General features: G+C 47.9%; 4 protein-coding genes across 4 annotated transcripts; 2 read left to right on the top strand and 2 right to left on the bottom strand.

Moving 5' to 3' along the window:
• Positions 1-8,567: 8,567 nt before the first annotated feature.
• Positions 8,568-12,695, top strand: N7506_005354 (uncharacterized protein; the record flags this gene model as incomplete). Its single annotated transcript, XM_056954648.1, has 4 exons — positions 8,568-8,677; positions 8,701-9,915; positions 9,968-10,486; positions 10,535-12,695. 4 exons carry the CDS (start codon positions 8,568-8,570, stop codon positions 12,693-12,695), a joined length of 4,005 nt encoding a protein of 1,334 aa, XP_056813537.1.
• A 968-nt stretch (positions 12,696-13,663) lies between these two features.
• Positions 13,664-13,989, bottom strand: N7506_005355 (uncharacterized protein; the record flags this gene model as incomplete). Its single annotated transcript, XM_056954649.1, has 2 exons — positions 13,664-13,704; positions 13,734-13,989. The coding sequence occupies 2 exons, from the start codon at positions 13,987-13,989 to the stop codon at positions 13,664-13,666; spliced, it is 297 nt and encodes a 98-aa protein (XP_056813538.1).
• A 2,620-nt stretch (positions 13,990-16,609) lies between these two features.
• N7506_005356 (uncharacterized protein) lies at positions 16,610-17,775 on the bottom strand (the record flags this gene model as incomplete). The annotated part of the gene is made up of 2 exons (XM_056954650.1): positions 16,610-16,654; positions 16,708-17,775. The coding sequence occupies 2 exons, from the start codon at positions 17,773-17,775 to the stop codon at positions 16,610-16,612; spliced, it is 1,113 nt and encodes a 370-aa protein (XP_056813539.1).
• A 663-nt stretch (positions 17,776-18,438) lies between these two features.
• On the top strand, positions 18,439-19,504 carry N7506_005357 (uncharacterized protein; the record flags this gene model as incomplete). Its single annotated transcript, XM_056954651.1, has 3 exons — positions 18,439-18,498; positions 18,648-19,240; positions 19,369-19,504. The coding sequence occupies 3 exons, from the start codon at positions 18,439-18,441 to the stop codon at positions 19,502-19,504; spliced, it is 789 nt and encodes a 262-aa protein (XP_056813540.1).
• Positions 19,505-21,695: the final 2,191 nt, after the last annotated feature.

The following is a 21,695-nucleotide window of genomic DNA, read 5'->3' on the forward strand; positions in this document are numbered from 1 at the left end:
CTCATAGCGATCGAAGCATGACGGATAGCAGGATGATTTTCGCACATTTGGAAAAGCAATCCTTGCCAGAATGAGTTTTGAAAGTATTGCGAGAATCGTACTGCTGTGCGGTTGTGGTAGAAATCCAGATACCATAGCTCGTTCTGATTGAGGTCGATCTGGCAGGCACTTGCCAAAGGCAGAGGAACAGTCGTGACCAATGCCCGAACTTTCGAGCAACATTGGATTTGCAGAGCTTCATTGTTCTGATTCTTGGCTCTGGATTCACGCCACTCGCGCTTTCTCTTATCAACGGCTTGTCCATAACCGTCGCATTGCCTGCCTGTGCTCGTACATCTGAGACAAGCGGGACGTGTTTCGTCACATTTCTGTTGTTGTTCAGAGGTATGAATTGACTTGTTATTTCAGAGTGATACATGTGCCTATATATACAACAATGAGCCAAGTTGATTGGAAATCAACTTGGTCGTCTGTATAGACACTTCGGAGCTAATTCCGACGGTGCGGCTTGGTTCCTGATCTGCACCAGCCTCATATCACAACATTCCCCCTCAGGATCGCTTTGCTGGCAGGGCGATACTGGATTAACGCTGTGCAGGCAAGCCTCGGTAAAACCACTCAAAAACCTTCGTGGGAAAATAAAGTGGAAAGAGCGCCTGCGCTGTCACGTTTGTTGCCTCTGAGTCTCCAAGGCTTCGATTCCTAGAAGACTACAGAACTTGACAAAAGCCGTAGGTCCCAACGGCTTGGTGAGACCGTCAGCGGCTTGTTCCTCAGTAGGAACATATTGAAGACCTATTAAGTTGCATGGGGAGATCGTACTCGGGGAATAAGCTGAAATCCCCAGATTGGCCAGAAAATACCGATAGGCACCATTGCCAAACGCGTTATCCACCAGGGTGATAGTTCTGCTGTACAGTATTTGGTCTTATGGCGGTCCTGGGAGCCGGAAAAGCCGCGTGTAAATGGTATGGCCGAGGAGACTTGATCTGTTCTTGAAATTGAAGCTGTGCATATCTCCATCTTCCAGCTAGGCAGCTGTCCCTATGTTGACGCGTGCGAAGCAATGTCATCGCTCTTTACCGAATGGCTTCGTGATCCTACTTTTTCTCCCAACTATATTTGGCCCTGTGGACATTCGCGGGGAATGATAAGTATCCCAACCGATAGGTTTTCGGTATCTTGTCTCCAACCTCCAATCTGAGAAGCCTTTCTCTTTTTAGCTGCATGCGTCTGATTTCGCGCCGTAGCAAAGGGTAGGCTAGTGCCCAGCATCTACACCTTCTGTCCGCTCGAAACAACCGCTTTCATCCACAAGAAAGCTATAAATCCTAGGAGATCCAGTCACAATCTGAGTTTGGAAGCATCTCATTGAAGCAGTTCAGTTTTCCTTACAATTTCAGCCATAGCCAGAGATTCACCCCTCTTGATGATCAGAATCAATCTTCAAATAGGTTGACCGGGCTTTTAACGACAATATCAAGGCAGATTGATGTTCTTCTAAGCTTCTCGAAAATCAAATAATTCCTGTGTGTACGTCGGGTGACCAAATTAGATGTTTAACCCTATTCACCTTGACCTTAGTCTCTGGCTATGTGAATAAGTATGTTCAACAGCTCATACTGAAAGTTGAGCCAGAAGTGTTGACCAATAATGAGCACGTGATATTAGGCAGTTTATCAACATTTGCGATTTGAACTGTCACCCGGATAGCCCCTGTGAAAATGCAAGCTCTTTTAGGTTCCATTGAACCCATTCAAGTTGTGATAGAAAAACCCTTGCTTCCGCCTGATCCCCATTAGATTGCGTTGTCCTTTATCCCCGATATCTTTAAGACCTCCCGATACAGCTCCATACACAGATATCATCGCCAAACTCGAGCAGATCAGCGCTGATTCTGCACCTAACCGTCGAAGAAGACCAGTATATGCGGATTGCTACCGGGAGCTCTTCCTGGGGAGAAGGACTGTTTGATGCATGCAGCACTTGATGTTACAAGTAATCGAACGTCCGTTGTTCTCGCGTTCCCGGCGTGCGAAAGCGTACGTCTTTTGAATTCCAATGACCATTTGAAAGGTGCTAAATGCAGCAGGAAGCAGGTTCGCCATATTGATCGCTCCTCGAAAATCCCGGTCATCAAAGCCCCTTTCGTATATTCAAAGACCGAGGAGCTCGTTTGGAAGTGGGAACAGTCAAAGCTCTGTGGCCAGAGTATCAACACCACACTCTTTTCCACCATGGTTTCACAATGTCACCCACCAAACAAAGCTGATAGCCGAGGCAAATTCGTTTCTATCGAAGATAGCGTCGTTCATGTCTTCCCTCAAGCACAGCTCACGAACCTGGAACCGCACAACTATCAGCTTGGAATTCTGGAGACAGCAGATTCAGCGAACCTAAAGATTATCCTTCTCGGTGCGAAAAAGGAGAGCCAAACGGAAAGTCTCCGGGGTAGCCTCATTCGCCTCCGGCGTTCCCTGTTGGAGAGAGTCCGTCCTGTTTTCAATAGCTGGTCAACTGAATTCTGGGTATCAGACTCGGTTGTTATTGATTCAAAGTTGACTGAGGAGGCCGGGTTGGTACTCAAGGCAGTGCGTCCAGAGAGCCTCGATGAGACAGTATATGTCTGTGTTGGCCTTCCAGTCACAATCTTCGGGCCGTTATTCAACACGCTGACATCGAAATGGAACGCGAGTGCCGCTTCTTTCGAGTACTCCAACGGCTTTATCTGGATATATTCCGCAGTGGACCCGACAAACTTCAAGATACACGCAAGTGAATCTGATACCTCGACCAACCATTCAGTTTCCTCCATGCTTAAACGAATGAGCGGAAAATCTTGGCTTGTTAGGGCAAAGCTCGTGTTCAGTCTCGAAAGGTCGAGTAGAGAGAAAGCGGCCATTCTAGCTGAGATCCTACACCATTCTAGCTGAGATCCTACAAGTTTCTCATATACAGGTCACCTCTTCTCATAAACCCATCACTCACTCCTAGGGTGGGTGTTGGAGGGGTTGGTGGCTCGCAGCAACGCTGTTGGCATGTCTGATTCTGTTGTATTCTTTTTCTCAATTCTTTTTCTTCTTGAATGTATTGTAAGTTACCAAAATGAGAGATTCAATTGGAGAACTCAGATTGTTTGACAGAGGGTTGTTCTTGCTGGTCGTCGCTGTTGGATCAGAGAATGCTTGGAATGAATCGTCTTCAGCCAATTGTACTCTCCAACTGGATCTAGTTCGCGCCTGGGGGCGCTCCAAAGTAGAGGATGGAGCCGGAGAGATTCCTCCGGAGGCTTGCAGACCAGGGGTCCCGATACAAGGATCTAGACTAAGTTAACTTTCTGTTGGACATGCAGCTCAAAGGCATGTTTGCTGCAACATGGCCGCCTTGTATAAAAACAACGTTCTTTGCGTCTTCAAGTCATCGGCTGGTTGATTCGATAGTCAAGATGACTTGATCTGTTAAAAGAACCTACCTAGCAAACCCCAGGTGGAAGGTCACACGGTAGGTTCCACTTCGCCTTCTACGGCAGTGTCGAGATCGCATTGCACCCCGTCCGCTTTTTGCACTCAACTGGTTTGTTTGAGTTGCTCGGCCGGAAAGAGACTAGAAAATATAGAATCAATATCCTGCTCGATCCTGCATACGTACTATTTTGCGCTTTCCTCACCGTTGCTGGCAGCAGGCGCCTCCCCTGGTATTCGTAAGAAAGACAGCACCACCTAATCAGAAAAACGACCTCGCATCTCAGCATATTGACCGACTTCGATTTTTGGAACTGGAATGACGGATAATTGGTAACCGCATTATATTGTAGGCACATGGGAGCCGCAGAATTGTGGTTCAACGTTGAATATGAATTTTGCGGTACGTACCTTTTGCCATCGACATATGGTGTGTCACTACTGTTGATCTGTCGCCTGATCCTAAGAAGCCATAATATGAGCCTTCTGATCGTTTCTCACCAGTGTCGAGTATTGCCGCATGATCCCCCCCAAGCTGCGTTTGACTGTCCAAATGAAAGCACTAGGTCAGCGTTGTTTGAACAACCACTGAAAAAACAGTATATAAACCTGCTAACGTCCAGTGCTGCCTCTCGTAAAAGCATGCCCCGCCTCACCTCAAAGTTTGCCGAATGGCTTGCGAGAGCTTCCGTCCAAGATATATTCAGTCTCTGTGGGCTTCTCGCTCTCGTATGCTGGCTGTCTTATAGCCTCGGGCGCCGATACAGCCACGGGCTTTTGAGGTTGCAGCACGCGATATCCTGGAGACGTTTCTTCCAAGCGCCAACACCAGGCCCGCTCCAGTGGCTGGATATCCCATCATACTTGCAAGGGGGGATAGTTGCGGCCCTGGTAATTGCCAACATCATTGCAGTCAGTGTTCATGTTCGATCATGGGCGGAAGTGCAGAAGCGAGCTGGATGCTTGGCGGTCACACATCTTGTTCCCCTCTACTCCGGATTTAGCTTCAGTCTCCCGGCCCATGTCTACCGCGTGGAACGGGGCACGGTGCAATGGGCCCATCGGTGGCTAGGCCGCATTTGCGCATTGCACTGCCTGCTTCATGGGTCCGTCTTAGGCACAGTCGCTCGGCATACAAGACTTGCAGCTCCCCTCGTCATTCCGCTCGTGGTGCGTGAAGCGAGCCAGAGAACGGCAGCACCCCCAATTCTTTTTGCGATATGCCAGCTAGAAAATTGGCTAATGTTGAACAGGCTGGTTGTAGTCTCCTGTCGATCCTGCCTTGGACGCTCGCTGCGATTCTTCGACGTTGGCCCCAACTCGGCCTCAAGGTCCACCATGTGCTTGCTTCCGTCGCCACCGGCGCCCTTGCCTACCATTTAATCGATCGCGCATCGGCCTACCGCTGGGTTCTACTGGGCGGTATTTGCACCGGATTGGGCTGGAGTGCTGGGACATGTCTGCATACCATGTGGTTCCACAGGTCGTGGCGTATTACCTCTCGACGGGCGCTCGCGCGGTCTTTCAACCGGCTCTTATGGCTTGACATTGCGGTTCCCATGGAGTGGGTGGCTCAACCGGGGCAGTATGTACAGCTCTGGATGCCACGCTTAGGATTGAGGTCCTCCTTGCAGCTTCCAGCATTCTACGTGGCATCCGTGGACACAGTGCACAATACGCCAGGAGCACCCACCACTCGCATGTTACGCATAGTGACCCGATCCCGACCGGGCGTGACTGGAAGGATCGCACAAGCTGCAGATCATGTGACGTCGTCGACGATTCAATTCCCGGTCTGCGTGCTGGGTCCGTATGGGCATCCACCAAGCCTTGGCCAGTACGGGACCGTTGTCTTTGTACATGAAGATATTGGACTCTTCCGCGCGTTGCCGTTCATACGACATCTCGTTCAAGAAAGTCGAAGCCGGAAGAATACGGTGCGACGGCTAGAAGTCCTGTGGCAAATTAGACTGAAGAATTTCAGTGAGTCCCCCCTCCCTTTTCGGATGCTTTGCGGCGTCATGTGCTTACCGGAATAGACCATTCCCCTTGGGTGGGGGATGAAATCTCGCAAATCCTCGAACTCGACCGTATGTTTGACCGAAACGATTGTCCCGAGCATAGACACCGTGATGACCGGGGATTCGATGTGAGTAAATTTTCCATTCCCCTATTGCAGGTCGGCCTTAACTCGGTGGCAGATCCTGCAGTTCACCACACATATCCTAGATACCCAGCTCGTGGACCGAATTCGTTATCGCAACCGTACGCGCTTGAAATACCATTTCCACGCCATCAATATCGACAAGGAGCTGGCACGACTAAGGGACGACGGTAGAGGCGGAACGACCGCGGTTTCGGGTATGAGCGCTCCCCCGTTTACCCACTTGGGCTTTGCCAAGCTAACTGGTATTAGTGTGCGCAAGCAAGGCGACACGCGCAGCAGTACGCCGCATCGTTCATTCCAGAACGAGTGGTGATTGTCGATTGATTGACCTGGAGCTGGAACCCTCCCGTGAGTGGTGGGCAGACGGTGACCCTTTCGTCCATGACACATCCGAAACGATTGTAGCGCCAAGAGAACGCTCCAATACTGGCAGAGTGTTTGAGCCCGGTTCGACACTGACTGCCATGCCCGTTGCACATGTTGTTCCTGAGCAGGCCACTCGGCTGTCCGGAGAAACCTTGGTGAATGATAGACAATCTTGGCAAAGTGATGATTCGGCGGTTAGAGGGCAGAGTGCCAATCACAAAAAGTGGGTTCGGCAGAAACTTGACGAAGGCGGCGTCTAGGGTAGCCAGTCTTGGACAAAACTGGGGGGGGGCCTTGAATAGCCGGGCGGTGAATGGGAACCTCTCAATGTGCAGAGGTTTTCTTTGCAAGTCACCCATGCTAAACGACACGATGATCAGCATTCATCTTTCTGTTTCGTAGCCACTCTACTTCAATTAACGACTTTCCTAAGCAAGAAGACCAAGCCGTTTCGTGTGGTCCATCTTCCGGAACGCGAGATTGCAGAGACCCGACCAGCACAATATATATAAGGAAAATATTCCGTCTATGAAAACTAACTAGTCAGAGCTACAATTTGTACATCAACATTCGGTCCTTCGAATTCAGTCCCTCGAATTTCCACTGCAGCAAAGTCTCGGTTTTACATAGTACAGTGTCGAGGTGTTCAAGGGACTTTTTTTTTTTCCCGATTCCAAACGTCGATGCCAGGTTCGCCATACTGGTCAGTGTACGAGCTGCATCTTCCGAGGCTCTACTAAGACCATCTTTTGTGTGAGTTGTTAGCAATTTAGTGAGCTAGGAAGCTGTCCAGCCTGGACTCGATGCCACAGCTTATCTCGAGAAGTGTAGAGCCAGCCACTCAAAGTCAATCATTAAGTCGCAAAGCCACTATTGTTCTAGGAATCTCATTTAGAATACGGGATATCGGATGCTGAGCGGGGGACTATATGCTCATTCAAGTTGCAGTAAGGGAGAGGGACAGAAATGGATACATGATCTCGCGGTGGAACGAATCGCGAGGAGGTCCATTGTCGGAGAAGGGAGACGGGTAATGGTTACTCCGGATGCATCGTGGCCATTTACCCCTTTTAACGTGGTGGAGGGAGACATGCTGAAGTCGATTTTAATTGGTTGCCAAAATTGCGGACTATTCACGGTCCGATATCACGGCACGTGACTGTTGTGTAAAGTTAGGATGTGGTGCGGGACGCGATGCAACACGCGCAGGCGTCTGAGGTGCCTTGATGCCCCACAAATTGACGAATCCCCTGCTGCCTGACAAACGGCCCTCTGAAATGATTCGCCATGCCACAGGCAAATCCTATCATGACAATCACTCGCCTCAATGCGTGGAAGGAGTACAGTCCTTCAATTTCATGAACGCGGAAACTTGACTCGTGTGGTACAGGAGTGTGTGTGTGTGTGTTTCATTTACCCTGACCCCTCGCAATGAAAAGTTGAATCCCAGGTCACGTGATATGTATAGATCTGTAGGAGTGGCTGCCTATTAGGCAGACACTACGCTAGGCAGCAGGGAGATGAGCTGCTGGAACTACAAATAACTAGATCTTCTATAGAGAATATCATCACACTTGTACCTTAATCCAAGGTCCAACTTGAAAAGCGATATGCAGGCTACCACAACGATATATATCTCTGTATGTACATGTAGAGTGATCCACTTCCTGAAGCCGAACTTAGAGCCTCGTCAAGGCCTCTCGTGGCCTAATTGCCGTTCCCATTGTTAGGCTGCCCCCGTGGCGCGCGACTGCGAAACCGGTGTGACGCCTCAGCGAAGTCCAGCACGGCCTGGACCGTCCTGGCTCGCGAGACGGTGTCTGGTTTACCTTTCTCACCTTGTTTTGAGCCTCCCAGCAGGCTCGATACGCTATTGAACGCGTCCCCCACTTCTGTTCTGAGTTTCCTCCGCAAATCCACTAGCCTTGGACAGTCCACCAGAGCATGCGTGACGGTTTCTTGCGCGCCGCAGACGCACTGATTGTCGTCGGAATAGCCAATGTTCTTGCGGTAGGTGGACAACCAGTTGTGGCCCGTGCGTGACTGTGTCAGCAGGTACTCGGCCCAACGCACGGCCCAACTCCCAGGGAGAGTTGGGCCGTGCGTTGGGTCGGGTAGCATTCGTCGACGAAAGAGAGCAGGGCGGTACGGGTGGGTCTACTCCCGTCATAGCCATCAAGTTTCTCGCCAGCTGGATAGCGCACCGTTGGATTAACATGGTATATTTCCGTATATAGATTTTGTTAATTTTCTTTTTGAAAGGAAATAAACTTACTTAGAATAGCTAATTTTAGTACAATGGCATCGTCTGGCTAAGCGCTTTGCCTCCCAACCTCTGACTTGGGCGCCAAACAGATAGCGTTAACTGGCTAGAGTGACGAAATGTATCCCGATCTAGCCTCAATAGAATTAGGCTGGAAGTACTCTCGCGCCATGAAAGCCTCGGCGCTACAAGCTGCTTCCTTGCCAGTGGAGATATAAGAGGGCATGGATAACATGGATAACCTCATTATGTGCGAAACTCACAAATCTCTATAGTATTCCATTGGTCTTGAAGTACTTTTGTCAATAACATGCAGATTGGTTATAGTCCCGGTGATATTTATACCTGCATCAGGCTTGCGAACGATCTGCGGAAACGATTCAAATATGCGCCGTCGCAGTATAGGATCATTTCTGAGGAGTGAGATATCCACCTAGTCCCAGTGCGATATTAGACTTACGCCAGAACAGAGTCGAAACATTATCAAATATGTTCCAATCTATAACAGCGGAGCATCATGATCATCATTTGAGTGAACAGCAAAAAGGTACTCTCAGTGACATTACAAAAAGATGCCAACTTCTCCTGGGGGAGATTCGAAAGAAACTGGACTATTACGCGGAATTTGATGGCACCAAGAATTTCCGCGGCGCAGTGCAGCTAGTTTGGAAGCGCTTTTTATGGGACGAAACAGAAGTCACAGAATTTCGAGAACAGATTAGTCAAAGGGTGAAGGACCTAACTCTGTTATTGGCACACCTGAATTGGTATGATCCTTGGCGAGGTTTGAGTTGGATAGTTCTAACTATAACTAGGCAAGGGATCCAAGACACCAAAGACCTGACAATTTCCAATCGGAAAGGAGTCGAGCAGATCGTGCAGCATGTCAATGAGAAGGACCGACTTGATCTTATGAAGTGGCTCTCTCCGATTAATAGTGCAGCAAAACAAGCGGATACTTTGAAGCTTCGGCACAAAGGTACCGGGCGATGGTTCCTCGAAACGGATGAATTCTCCAATTGGTTCAATCAAGCTCAAAATCAAAGGGAACGACACACCCTTTTCTGTCAGGGTGCTCCGGGAACTGGAAAGACGCTGATGATATCCACTGTGATTGACGAACTCCGTCGTCGCATACGGAATGATAGTACGATCCGGTTGGCATACTTCTATTTCAATTACCGTGCGGAATTTACAATTGAGGAAATACTCGCCAACCTCCTTAAGCAACTTATCCTGGACGCAATGGTACCATATCGACTGAAGTCTCTCTATGAGAGTCACCGGAAGCACGAAACTCATCTTACCTTGGAGGAGATCTTGGAGCTCCTGGAATCTACAATTTCGGAATCTTCGAAGGTGTTTATTGTCATAGATGCTTCGGATGAATGCCAATTACCTCACATCCACCAACAAGAATTACTCGCTCGCATCTCTGAGTTCCAAGATATTCACAACTTAGGCTTCCTGGCCACCTCCAGAGACAACCCAGACATCTCAGACATGTTCCCGAACTGTCCACGTCTTAGGGTTGAAGCAAAAGACACGGATATTAAAGCATTTTTGGAAACCTCTTTAAATCATTTCCGTTGCGTCAAAGAGTCACCAGATCTACGGGAAGAAATACTCGCGGCAATCATAAATGCAGCTGATGGGATGTGAGCAAAGCGAACCTCAGTTTTCGGTTATAGAAAACTAACGATACGCCAGGTTTCTCCTTGCCAGTCTACAACTCGGCTCCTTAGAAAAGCTGTCTCCAGATGAGGTCCGCGCCCAACTAAACAATCTCCCTCCGGGATTAGATGAGGCATACTCAGAGACCATGGAAAGGATCAAAAGCCAATCCCATGAAAATGTCCGAAAAGCCAAACAAGTCTTGCTCTGGATAGCGTGTACAACCAGGCCATTGAGCCCACATGAAGTGCAGCATGGCATCGCTGTCAACGTCGGGGAATCTAAACTTGGCAAAGGGAAACTCACCAATATAGATGACCTGGTTTCCCTGTGTGCAGGTCTGGTCAGAGTTGATGAGCAAACCGATGTTATTCGATTGGCCCATTACACTGCGCAGAAATATTTGGAGGACAAACGAGAAAGATACTTTTCGGACGCGCACTCGCAAATTGCCCATAAATGTCTCGCCTATCTCTATCTGGACAGCTTTCAAACAGAGCCTCCTGAGTCGCGTCGTGAATACCTAGCTCGTCAAAAACAATATCCACTATATGCGTACTCCGCTGAAAATTAGGGCTATCATGCGCGACAGGCATATGCCAGTGTTGAAGGGGTGGTCAAAATATTTCTTCACAATCACCTCGCACTCAAGAACTCTCTTCAGGTTCTGCGGGGAGATCGACTTTTCCCAATATATAAGAACACAATCTTGAGCAAGTTTTCGGCTTTGCATTCCGCTGCGTGGTTTGGGCTTGACGAGTGCATTTTGGATCTTTTGACGGACAAATCTGTTATTGATGATATAGACGATGACGGACAGACTGCATTGCACTGGGCTACCCGGAACGAGCAAATCAGCACAGTCGAACTCCTCCTGCAACACGGTTCCAGCCTCAACTTGGTAGATAAAGAAGGAAAAGGTGCGATCCATCATGCTATCAATAAAGGGGAGGCACGTTTGCTTCGAGTTATTGGTGACAATGGTGCAAACCTGGAGCTTGCGGATAACAGAGGTCAGACACCTCTCCTAAACGCAGTGGAGACCATGGCAGTGGAAGCTACGCAGATCTTATTAGAGATGGGAGCTGAAGTTGGGGCTTTAAACCTCATGAAGCAGAATGTTCTGCACTTGGCTGCCTTAGGTGGGAGGGATGATGCACTCCAGATGATAACCTTGCTTTTCTCCCACCACGATTGTCCAGGCCCTGGTGTAAGCGACTTGGATAACATGACACCACTTCATTATGCTGTGGCCAAAGGTCACCAAAAGCTCGCCAAATTGCTACTTCAGAATGGAGCAGACATAAATCTTGGGATCCACAGGAACTGCGCAGGCTACCCAATGGGGAATCACCATACGACAGAGTGTACATTGAAGGCCAGCCAAGGAAAACCCTCTTGCGATCATAACACTTGGGGCCTGACCCCGTTGCATTTCGCTGCACTTGCAGGAAGTTCAACTATGACCAAGTTTCTTCTCTCCGAAGGTGCAGATGTGAATGCGCGCTGCCAATATGGGGATACCCCATTGCATCTCACTCTTCGCAAGGCTGTGTTGGATCTGGACAGGACGCCCCCATCAAGTCCTTTAGACTTTGTGTGTGGTAGCATCCCCAGAATACAAGATGCGTGGTCTGACAATAGATGGAAGATTGAGTGCCTGAAGGACTTAATTGACGACCATGAAAGCGAAGAAGTCGCCGAAATATATGATAGAATCTCTGAAGAGCGAATGAAGGTTCTTAGTTCCATCGTGACGCACCCCGACATCGACGTTAACTTGGGAAATCTCAATCAAGAGACCCCAATGCACCTTATTACTATCGACCAACATGATTCTATCGCTGTTTTTTCAGAGTTGGCTAAGAAGTCTCCACGGACGTGTATTCGCAACATGCAAGGACAAACGCCGTTACACATTGCCTGCCTCAAAGGGGATGAGAAGATAGCGCGCCAATTTCTACGCTTGGATTCTTCATCCGCATTCGAGTGCGATTTACAAGGGAACAACACTTTGCATTGTGCCATCCGCTCCGAAAACAAGAAGTTGGTAAAAGCGCTTGTAGCCCATTTTGACAAGCAAGGTCGGAGCGCGTGTACCGAGGTGGATGACAAAGGCAACAATTTGCTGCACTTCTACCTTGAGGAACCGTTATGCTTCCCAAGAATGGTTCGTTTCCTTATGGGTTATGGAGTGAACGTGAACCTTCTTAACGCCGAAGGGGATTCGCCACTCAGCATTTATTTACAGTCATCCCATTTGGGGAATAAAAAGGAAATGTGCCAGCTGTTGATACGAAAAGGTGCTGACCCGCTATGGAGAAACAGTCTGGGAGAAAACCTGGCTCATGTCCACATGCATTCTTTCGTGGAGGATTGCGAAGTTTTCCGGATTTTGAAACATTCCGGTGTCGATATATTTTCCAAGGACCACAGCAACAAAAGCATACTCCATCACGCAGCAATACATGGTTCACTTGGCGAACAAGTAGTAGCCGCCCTGCATGACTACCACGGCTCGGACCTTTATCAGCCTGATATTGATGGAATGACACCGCTTATATACGCAGAAAAACGTGCCAGTGAACAGATTGAAGATGAGAATTTCGCTCGCGAAGGCAGCCGAATCACTCTAGAGTTCTTGGAAAGATGGAGCGAAACGTTCTGGAACCCGAGGACAAGGTCAGAACGCTGTACGTTTATAATATTCTGCTTCTCATTTGGTAGTGACGATACTGACTCAAGTTTAACACCAGATGCATGACGAAATGATGCTCTTTGACTCTTTGGCTAACGGTGAACAATTCAAGCACAAGCCCATTATCGTGTTCTTGAATAAGTTGGATGTTTTCGAGAAAAAGATCGCAGTTTCGCCTCTTTCGGAATACTTCACCGACTTCAATGGTCCTGATACAAACTTGTGTGCCGCTGCAACATATTTTGCCAACCAATTTCGAGGGATTAACAAAACAAGGAATCGTGAAATTCATATACATTGCACAAACGCCCCCGATCCTGAAATGTTACAAGTGACGACGGCCTCAGTACACCATATGATAATTCTGGAAAACTGCCGTTCCGCGGAGTTATAACAGCAGTCATTCTAAATATAAAGGAAGTTGACATTGCCAAACAATGATTTAAGCCCTACACTTAGATGAATGAAGACCATTGCCCCAGAGGTCTGGCCCAGGTAGAAAGTTCAGAATGTAACGAACTGTAGTGGTGCTTTATTAGTCAGCTCGGGCTCAGGTATATGAAGAGTCAGAAGTGGTGGCGTACAGCCATTGGCTCCTTACTCAACTACGCCGCGGGCTCGTGGCGGCAACACGCGTGCTTCGGTAACACAAGTGATGGTGGGGTGGTGGAAACGATAAACCACCTCTTTGACATAGAAAGGCGTACATAGTGAGTCCATTACACATAATCACTCTCTTATCTTTGTAAACTTAAACCACACATGATCCATGGATATAATCAACTGCTGAGATAACCACGAGAATATACTCCATACTCTATTGCTACTTATCTGGGCTGTGATAATATCTTCTTTATTTAGCAGGTCTAAATGCAACAAGTATTCAAGTAACAACGGAATAACAAATTAAATGGAACGAGGACACAATGAGCAAGGCTGTTAGACAGCTCTAGACCTTTCGATCAAACGCTGTGATCGTCGAAGCGTTGACGGAATAACCTCGTGAGTTTCTTCCGACGTGATAGTTTCGTCTGTTAACCCAGAGTGTCTGCCTTCTGGGACTTGTCAACGAAAGCTTTGTATATGACTTTAGGTTCAGCTTACCAGCGTGAGACGTTTGGAGCGGGCTAGCCTCCATGCCGTAGTAATAAGATTGCAAATCAAAACTGTCGGTAATATCCAGAGTTTCATCCACTAGGGAAGGGTTGCTTATAGGTGATTGCCCGACGACCTGAAGGCTTCCATAGTCTTCGTAGGCTAGCATTCCACTCGGTAATGGGATGAATGGGAAGGAGATAGTCTGGCTTCTACCATCGGTATAAAAGCCAGAATGATCTATGTTGGCTACATTCAGATCCATTGTATCTTCACCGAGGGGAAAGGAGTATAGAGTTCTGGTGTCATCGTACTCCGGGTGTCAAAAGTATAATCCAGGTGGCCCAAATCAAGAGATTGAAGCCCTTGAGTGCAAGGAGGAACAGAAAGAAAGAGATCAAAGTTTGGTTCAGGAAAGTCATTCTGGAGCCTAGAAAATCCAGTGTCGGTGCCGTAGTCCCTATAATAACCATAGCTTTCCTCAGGAACTGCGAGAGTATTGGGAACCGAGCCTAAGGAAAAGGCCGGTGATTGCATGATGTCGGTTCTACGCCAGCCATTATGGTCAAAGACACGGTCGTCATAATGGCTCTCGTTGACAAACGCGATAGGATCGTAATTGGGGCTACGGCAATATGCCAGGCGAATCGCATCACAAATCACACACTCCGCAGAACAATAGGATTCTATTACCCTGGTTAGTAAAGTCAAGAATCTCTATAGAAAATTGATTCTCATACCTTGGCTTTCTTGTGTCATATTTGTTTGAGAATATATCATGACTCTTAGGGAAAAATTGATTGAATTGAACTCTTGATGCTAGATAAACATGCGTACAAAGCCCATACTTATATGACTCTCACGGTCATTTGCGCCTTGCTCGCACGAGATAATAAGGCAGACACCCTCTAGTAAGTGGCGACCTAAATCGGCAAGGACTAGGACCGCTTGCCAATCGCTTCATCCACGATAACGCAGGTCCGAAATTATACGGCCTTTCTATTCTAGGCAAGCACCGCCCTGTTCTCTACACACATACTAAGCACCAGTCGTTCTGTGATGCAAGAAAGAAGGCAAAACGACCAGGTTCTATACTGCCTGCTCGACTTTGCAGAGTCAGGTGAATGAATTATAGAACGAATTGCCGGGGGTTAGAGGACGTATTTATAGGCTTCTCGGCTCATCCTGTCGGGTAAGTGCTTGGTAGAAAGCGTTGAGGGACACCTCTTATAACTAAGGCCTGTCGAAACCCATGTCTTCTATGTACCGTAACTATTTGTAGCGACAATTTTCTGCCTTTAGATGCTCAGCGAGGGAGACGAGCAATAGTGGTGTTGAGAAAGGATGCTGAGTCGGTCAAGAAACGTTGGCTCACTGTTGAATCCTTCACGGCCGTCTTAAATTGAGGCTTTGTGGAGATATTCCGTCCGCAATGACAGGCTCATTTTCATTTTCTGATCACCTCACCTGTGAGCGACTCAACGTTGAATGACCAAAAAGCGCCTACAATTTCATCCCTAGAAATCATGGATTTTCAACGAAAGTGGAAGTGTGCGAAATATATATGAGCATTCACCTCTGGCTCTCAACATCATGAGGCTTGATCAGTTTCCCCGACCGACTATCCCTATTGTTGAATACACTGTCAACAGGCCGCCGAAAACTATAGTCAAAATCCGACTGCATCAATCAACAGTTGTGGTAATCGTAAAATCCGCTACGTAGTCGCCTGCGTCTGCGCACTCGACAAAAATTCAAGGATCGATGGAAATGGTATTGCGCACGCCCTTCACTTTCTCCTGCGGAAAAAATGGACTCCCAAAACAGCTCGACAGGCTAGGAGAATGAAGGGGATTGGCAGACCAGTGAGTTGCCAATCTTTAGCGAGAAAGACAATTCACAGGAAAGTTCTGACCATGTCCCGTTGGTAAGTGAAACGATTCGGCTTCAAACGCTTTTGCTGACCATTGCAGCCCTCTCCTTCGCAGCAGAAAGCAGCCACAAGACACACCCTGGCGACCGAGCCCTTTCAACCTATTCTGAAGGTGCTAGCAGACCTCGAGCGTGACGATCCCAATTTCGCCTTTCCTGCGGCTCGACTTGTTGGACTCTATCGACACCTATGGGAGTCGTGCGTGTCCAAGCACATCGATGGCCAGAAGCTAGAACAGAGCAATCGTATCTTGAAGGAGGCTGGCACACGCCTGAGAAAAGAGAGTGACGGTCTTCAGCTTCGCCACGACAAGCAGCTATTCCGGCTGCGCTTTTTCGAACAGGCATTGGATTTATCCCGGGAGAGGCTGGTTAGCGTACTCGGTGACTGGAATCACCCCTTGAGACTCAATCTAGCAGGATTCTCGGACAATGCAAATGTTCGCGGCACAGTAGTGACGCAAGATGTTGTGGGATGACTTAGGTGACCGTTTGAATGTCAATGATTCGGAGGACGCGAAATGATCGAAGCGCCCTCGGGCCCTTAAAAACCAACCTCTTGCCAGTCCGCTATGCCGAAGAGAGAGGAGCTACTGCGACTACAAGTACTGGATAATTTCTCATAGGTTGAATTGGAGTGTTCCACTTGTACCTCAATTCAGGGTTTCAACTTGACGAGTCAGGATACATTAATTATACACGCACACACGCACACACGCACACACGCACACACGCACACACGCACACAAATACATACTGTACCGCCAGTGTATCTTCAGTGTACATTGATGGCAATCTGCAGTACCATTTTGACCAAAGTATAGTTCCTTCGACAAATACGTTAGTAGAGAACAGGAGAATAAAATGCGCAATTAATGTGCGATGCTTTGTGTACTCTCTGGAAAGCGAGCTCAACGTCCGGTTCACTTACACGCCATTCAGGTAGAGTGTGTTTACCCAGGAGAAACCCGATAGCCGAGTTCTGTGATTTTGTTACCCTGGTGACCATTAGCAAAAGTGTCTCGCAGTATAGTTGAGCAAAAGAACCTACATCATGTGATGCCACAACTTCACTGCTTCTAGAATCCCATTCAAATGTGGTGCAAGCACTGATTTCCGGACATTCCCCGTACCATTTGTCCTGCCAACTGAGAGTATCCTTTATTTGGATGCCAACAAAATGGTTCTCGACACTTGCGATCCTGAGCCCTGTCAAAGATGTCACATGAACAAACCGCCATATCGGGCCCTCATGGCCAATGGTTCGGCCATTGATAGCGATTCCACAAATAAATTGAATATTCTGAGTCTCATTGAACATGAAGACGATGTAGTGAGCCCCACAAAGCCCAATCGCGTATCGTACAGAGTTTTGGTAATCACCGACTTTTATACCATGCGTCACTGAGGCATCTGCTGGCACATTTGTTATCACCAACAGGGTATCCATAACGGTCCACAAAATCTCAGCGTTGGCCCAAATGATTCGATAATTAGTGGTCTTTGGGAAGCGGCTTTCTGGCTGCTCTTGCAGATTGCGAATAAGAGTTTTGATATTTTCTCTTGGGTCGAGATCATCTGCCAACATGTACTTGTACCCGAGCTCCCTCCATTGTTTGGGACAAGGGCCAACGGATAAGGCGTCATCAAGGTTGACAATATCTTCTTCTCGGTCGAGGAAGCAATAAATTCGTTGAATGGCCTCGGGGGGCAAAGGTATGTAGAGCGGACTTTGGGTTTTCTCCTTACGGCTGGCTGCCTTGAAAGTCATGAACACATCGAGATCCAGGGTATGGGATTCGTCGCAAAAAGGGGCTTCTTGCATAAAAGGAGAGAGGAGATGACTGTAGCTCTTAAATTGATCAATCCAAGCCTGGTCAAAATTGACTTTCCTGAAGATGCGCTTGACGATCCGCCAACAATAGTCATGCACAGTTGTTTCTTGCAATCGCTCCTCTTCCGTCAAGCGAATCATCTCCATGAAATGACGGTGTACCGGTTGTCCCGTTCTACTGCCATTCTCCTCCGTCCCTTCCTCGAGCAGGTAATGCCACGTTTGAGCTGCATCCAGATCACATTGGCACAATGGACAGTAAATTGACGGATTTGTAAGAGGCATTGATGAATATCCAGCCTGACAAAATGTTGCAGCGTCAGTAGTTTCGCTCCTTCAAAGGGTTGTCAGCCACGGATGCATCATGATTGAAACGAGAGAAACAGAGCAATCTCGGTCAATCGTAAATGCGACCGGATCCACACCAACCATTTAGCGAATAAATCCTCACGGATTTATCGTACCTTTGAAATCGGATTCATAGTTTTTAAATTATGTAACATGTTCCGCGTTACTTTTCATTATGCAAACCAATTGCCAAGGGTCCTTCAGATTACATACGCCCATCGTTGTAAAGTCACGTATATTGTCCCACCTGATCGGAGCGAGACGCGATTGCATTAGAGCCCGGCGTGCGTTCGCCGCCACTTGCTCCCACACACGCTGTTTCTGTTTCTTGGATAAAATTCTTACTTACGATACAATCACTATTCTTCCGGGAATACAATTGAGCAATTCAATATCCGATCAGTTCTCAATCTGACAGTCCTCAATCTGACCTGCTTGAATTTGCCGAGGCGGTCTTCAGCTTTAAGTTTAGGGACTCCTTGTTTATTCGCCGATTGGATGCCACATCTTCCTACGCAGCCGCCCTTACCTCTGCAACCCACGAAGGCCCTGGCTTTCTCCCTTCGTATACTCGAACAGCTTTTCTCTTCGTCGCCCACCATGACAACATTGCAGCCTAGTTCGGCTGAGAAGACCATTTGCAAAACCCACATCGCTCAGGTAAGTAAAGAAAAAAAATATATATATACCAATCGGGGATTTCTGGATTGCAGCAATGAATCTGGACATCATAAGCCTCCAATATAGCCAGCATTTCGCCCATCAAGGACTCCTTATGAAGAAGCCTAGCTAAATTTGTTCTGCGCCAGGTATCTTCAAATCTGCGGCATCGACTAGGTCTGGCCAAACTCAAATACCAACATGGTCCGCTTCACGGCCTGCACTCAAGCCAATTCTTGGACGGCCACAAGCCCCTCGACATCTCGCCGGAGATTCTACGCAGTCGTTGCGGAACCCTGTTGACTTCTCCCCCTCTCCAAGCCTCGACCTACCAGGAACCACCTCAATTAGTTCGCAACAAGCATGCATTCTCCTTCAACTCTCCAGTGATGCAGCCGAAGAGTTTTGCCAGTCGCAAGCGTCTCCAGTCGAATCCAGCCTCTGTGCGCCCTAAAAAGGTACCCCGAGTCTTGCGGAAGAGGTCTTACCGGCTGGCAAAATCCTCTCCTGGCGCGCAGGGGTATCCTACAGCCTTTATGGCTGCGGTTTTGATTCCAGAAACACCGTCTGTCGTTCATCAACTGTCTGACGAAGAAACCGATTCTGAGCTGCCGCTGCCTAATCGCCAGAATGCGAGCTCGACCATAGGTTCCTCCCCACCACTCATTTCCCCCCAAAAGCACTCACGACTGGCACGAACGGGCCGGTATGTTGAAGAAGCGAATACGTCAGACTCGTCACCGTATGTGGTCGACTCCCCCACCCCCGCCCATATAATTGGAAGTAATCAGGTCTTCCCCCTTCTAGTCCTCCAAGTCAGCATGCAATTTTGCCATCAAAGACTCGCATACTAGATGGCGCGATGTATAGGACCCTAGGAAATTCGAGCCCACAGTTCAATTTCGCCGATTTCGTACATCTAACTTCCAGCCCGACACAGGCAGCCTGGGACACCCGCACGCATGGCAATCCTCTTCGCACCCCTACCACTACCAAGGAGACTTGAAAATAATTGAGCATGAACTTCGAGACTCTGTATCTGTTGCGGGGAGTCTAAAGGGGCTTTGCAGCTTGATCTCAAACCGAGGCCTTGAAACCCAGTCTCTGCCTCCCATGGCTCTTCTCCGCTCATTTGTGCCAAAATCCGTTCTAATTTTCTGATTGTGCTCCTTCGGAAGGCAATGCGGTTCCTGCTGGACGCTGGCCGCAATAGTAATGCGCAAGATCCCTATACACGGTGCTGCTACTCTGCTGATACCACGAGCTAGCACTCACTCCGCATCTCCTGCAACACGAAGCAGACCCTGACATTGTGGTAGAGCTACCGATACACACCACATATTTCTTCCATCACCATCTGCAATATTCAGATTAGTTCGATACCGTTTATAACCACCCAACTTGCTGATGAGCTAGCCGCCAACCTGAAACAGACCCACACGTCCTTTGCATCCCAGCCACCACGAATTAAATCGCTCTTCCACCAGAGTGAAAGAGGGGTTCGAGACTTACAGGTGGTTTGATTCTCGTCTCTGTATCCCAACGCGAGTAACAGGTCTGTGCCCAATAGCTTACTATCAAAAGTACCTACCAGGAGCGCCTTGTCAATTTGTCGATTTTGAGCCTTATTGGTCTAAAATTTGAAATGACTTTGTTTAAGCGCTTGGTGGGTCAGAAAACAGCAGTTATATGAGCATTCCGAACAAACTCAATTATCTTTAAATAAATTTCATCATACATGAGCTACCTTGAGCGCAGCGACATTTTCTACCACTCTAGAGTGCCCCTCATCCGAAAACCTTAACCCTTGGTGCTTAAAGGTGGAAACAAGTTTCTTTTGAAGATGATTGAGTTCGTTCCCGACATTCACTAACCAACAAATTAGACACATTCACTCGTCGATGCCATTTTGGAAGGGCGTGAAGAAGATGCCAATGCACTCCTAAAACTTGCTCCAATAGACGAAAGTTCGCTGTAAGGAACACCTCTGACTGCCGCTGCAAAGGTAGGGCGGCTGGATCTAGTTCTGTGGAGAGGAGCAGACCGAATGCTACAACTGAGATTGAAAAACAGAATGCCCTATATCAGGCAGCGGAAAAGGGCCATTTTGAGGTTGTGAAGATTTTATCCTCACTAACTGGGAAGAATATATTCGCTTGGCTTCACTGGACTCCGCTCCACGCCGCTGCAATCTCTGGTCATGCACAAATAGTTTAACACTTGCTTGACGCAGGGTTTGACCGAGACGATCAGGATGAGGGAGGAATGACTGCGTTAGCATACACTGTGCAACAAGGACACCTTGAAGTCATCATACTTCTGTTGGGAAAGGGAGCAGAAGATCTACCCGACAAGCGGAAAGATCATGCTTTTAGATCACGCCGTGGTCTTGCGTGAAGGAAAAGACAATGAACAAGTATTGAACTTGCTTCGGGGAGCAGACTTTATGAAAAGAATCCTTAGCTCCCAGGCATTTGAAGCATTCAACAAACACAACGGTTGGAAACTTGGCACCTTCGGTGTGTGGATTCTGCGGAGGGCCTTGGAATAGGAATGCAACCATTGCGCTTATAAGAATTCTCATTGTTCTTGGCATAGGCATGAGGGAGCTGAAGAAATGATCCTGTCTCCCGAGTCGAGTGGAATTTGTCTTCTGAGGATGCTCGTTGCAGTGGCATAGAATTATATTTTTTGTCGCTTGGTTTTATTGTTACCACCCGTGAGTAAACGTTCATCAATAATCTTTGGAACACTGTCTTGACCTTTCAAGCTAAATAAACATTCTTAATTCAATTTGACCTTCAAATGCCTGGATACCGGGGATGGGTATACAAGCGAAAGGATTCTCTGACGAGAAATATCGTTATCTGGTGCTGTTTTGGGGCCAAAATTTCCCCAGCATATATTGCCTTGTGTCGAACTGAGGGGTAGTATTTTACCACTAAGGACAGGGTTATTCATCAAGTACCCATTCTCTCTTTGTCTCTGTATGGTAAACGGGGTACGCTCGGCATACCAGCGTTGTAACACGCTAGGAACGACTCCTGAGATCTAACAACGCTTCAACAGCAAGATCCAGATAGAACAATCAATGCATCTCAACGGGACACCTCAATACTAGCACATACCAGTATCCGTCAATCCGACACCTTGTCTTCAGTCTCTGAGACACGTTTTTAAACTGATAAACTATCAAT

The sequence above is a fragment of the Penicillium brevicompactum genome, assembly GCF_028827555.1.
Source record: "Penicillium brevicompactum strain IBT 35665 chromosome Unknown utg000003l_segment0_segment0, whole genome shotgun sequence".
Taxonomy (NCBI): domain Eukaryota; kingdom Fungi; phylum Ascomycota; class Eurotiomycetes; order Eurotiales; family Aspergillaceae; genus Penicillium; species Penicillium brevicompactum.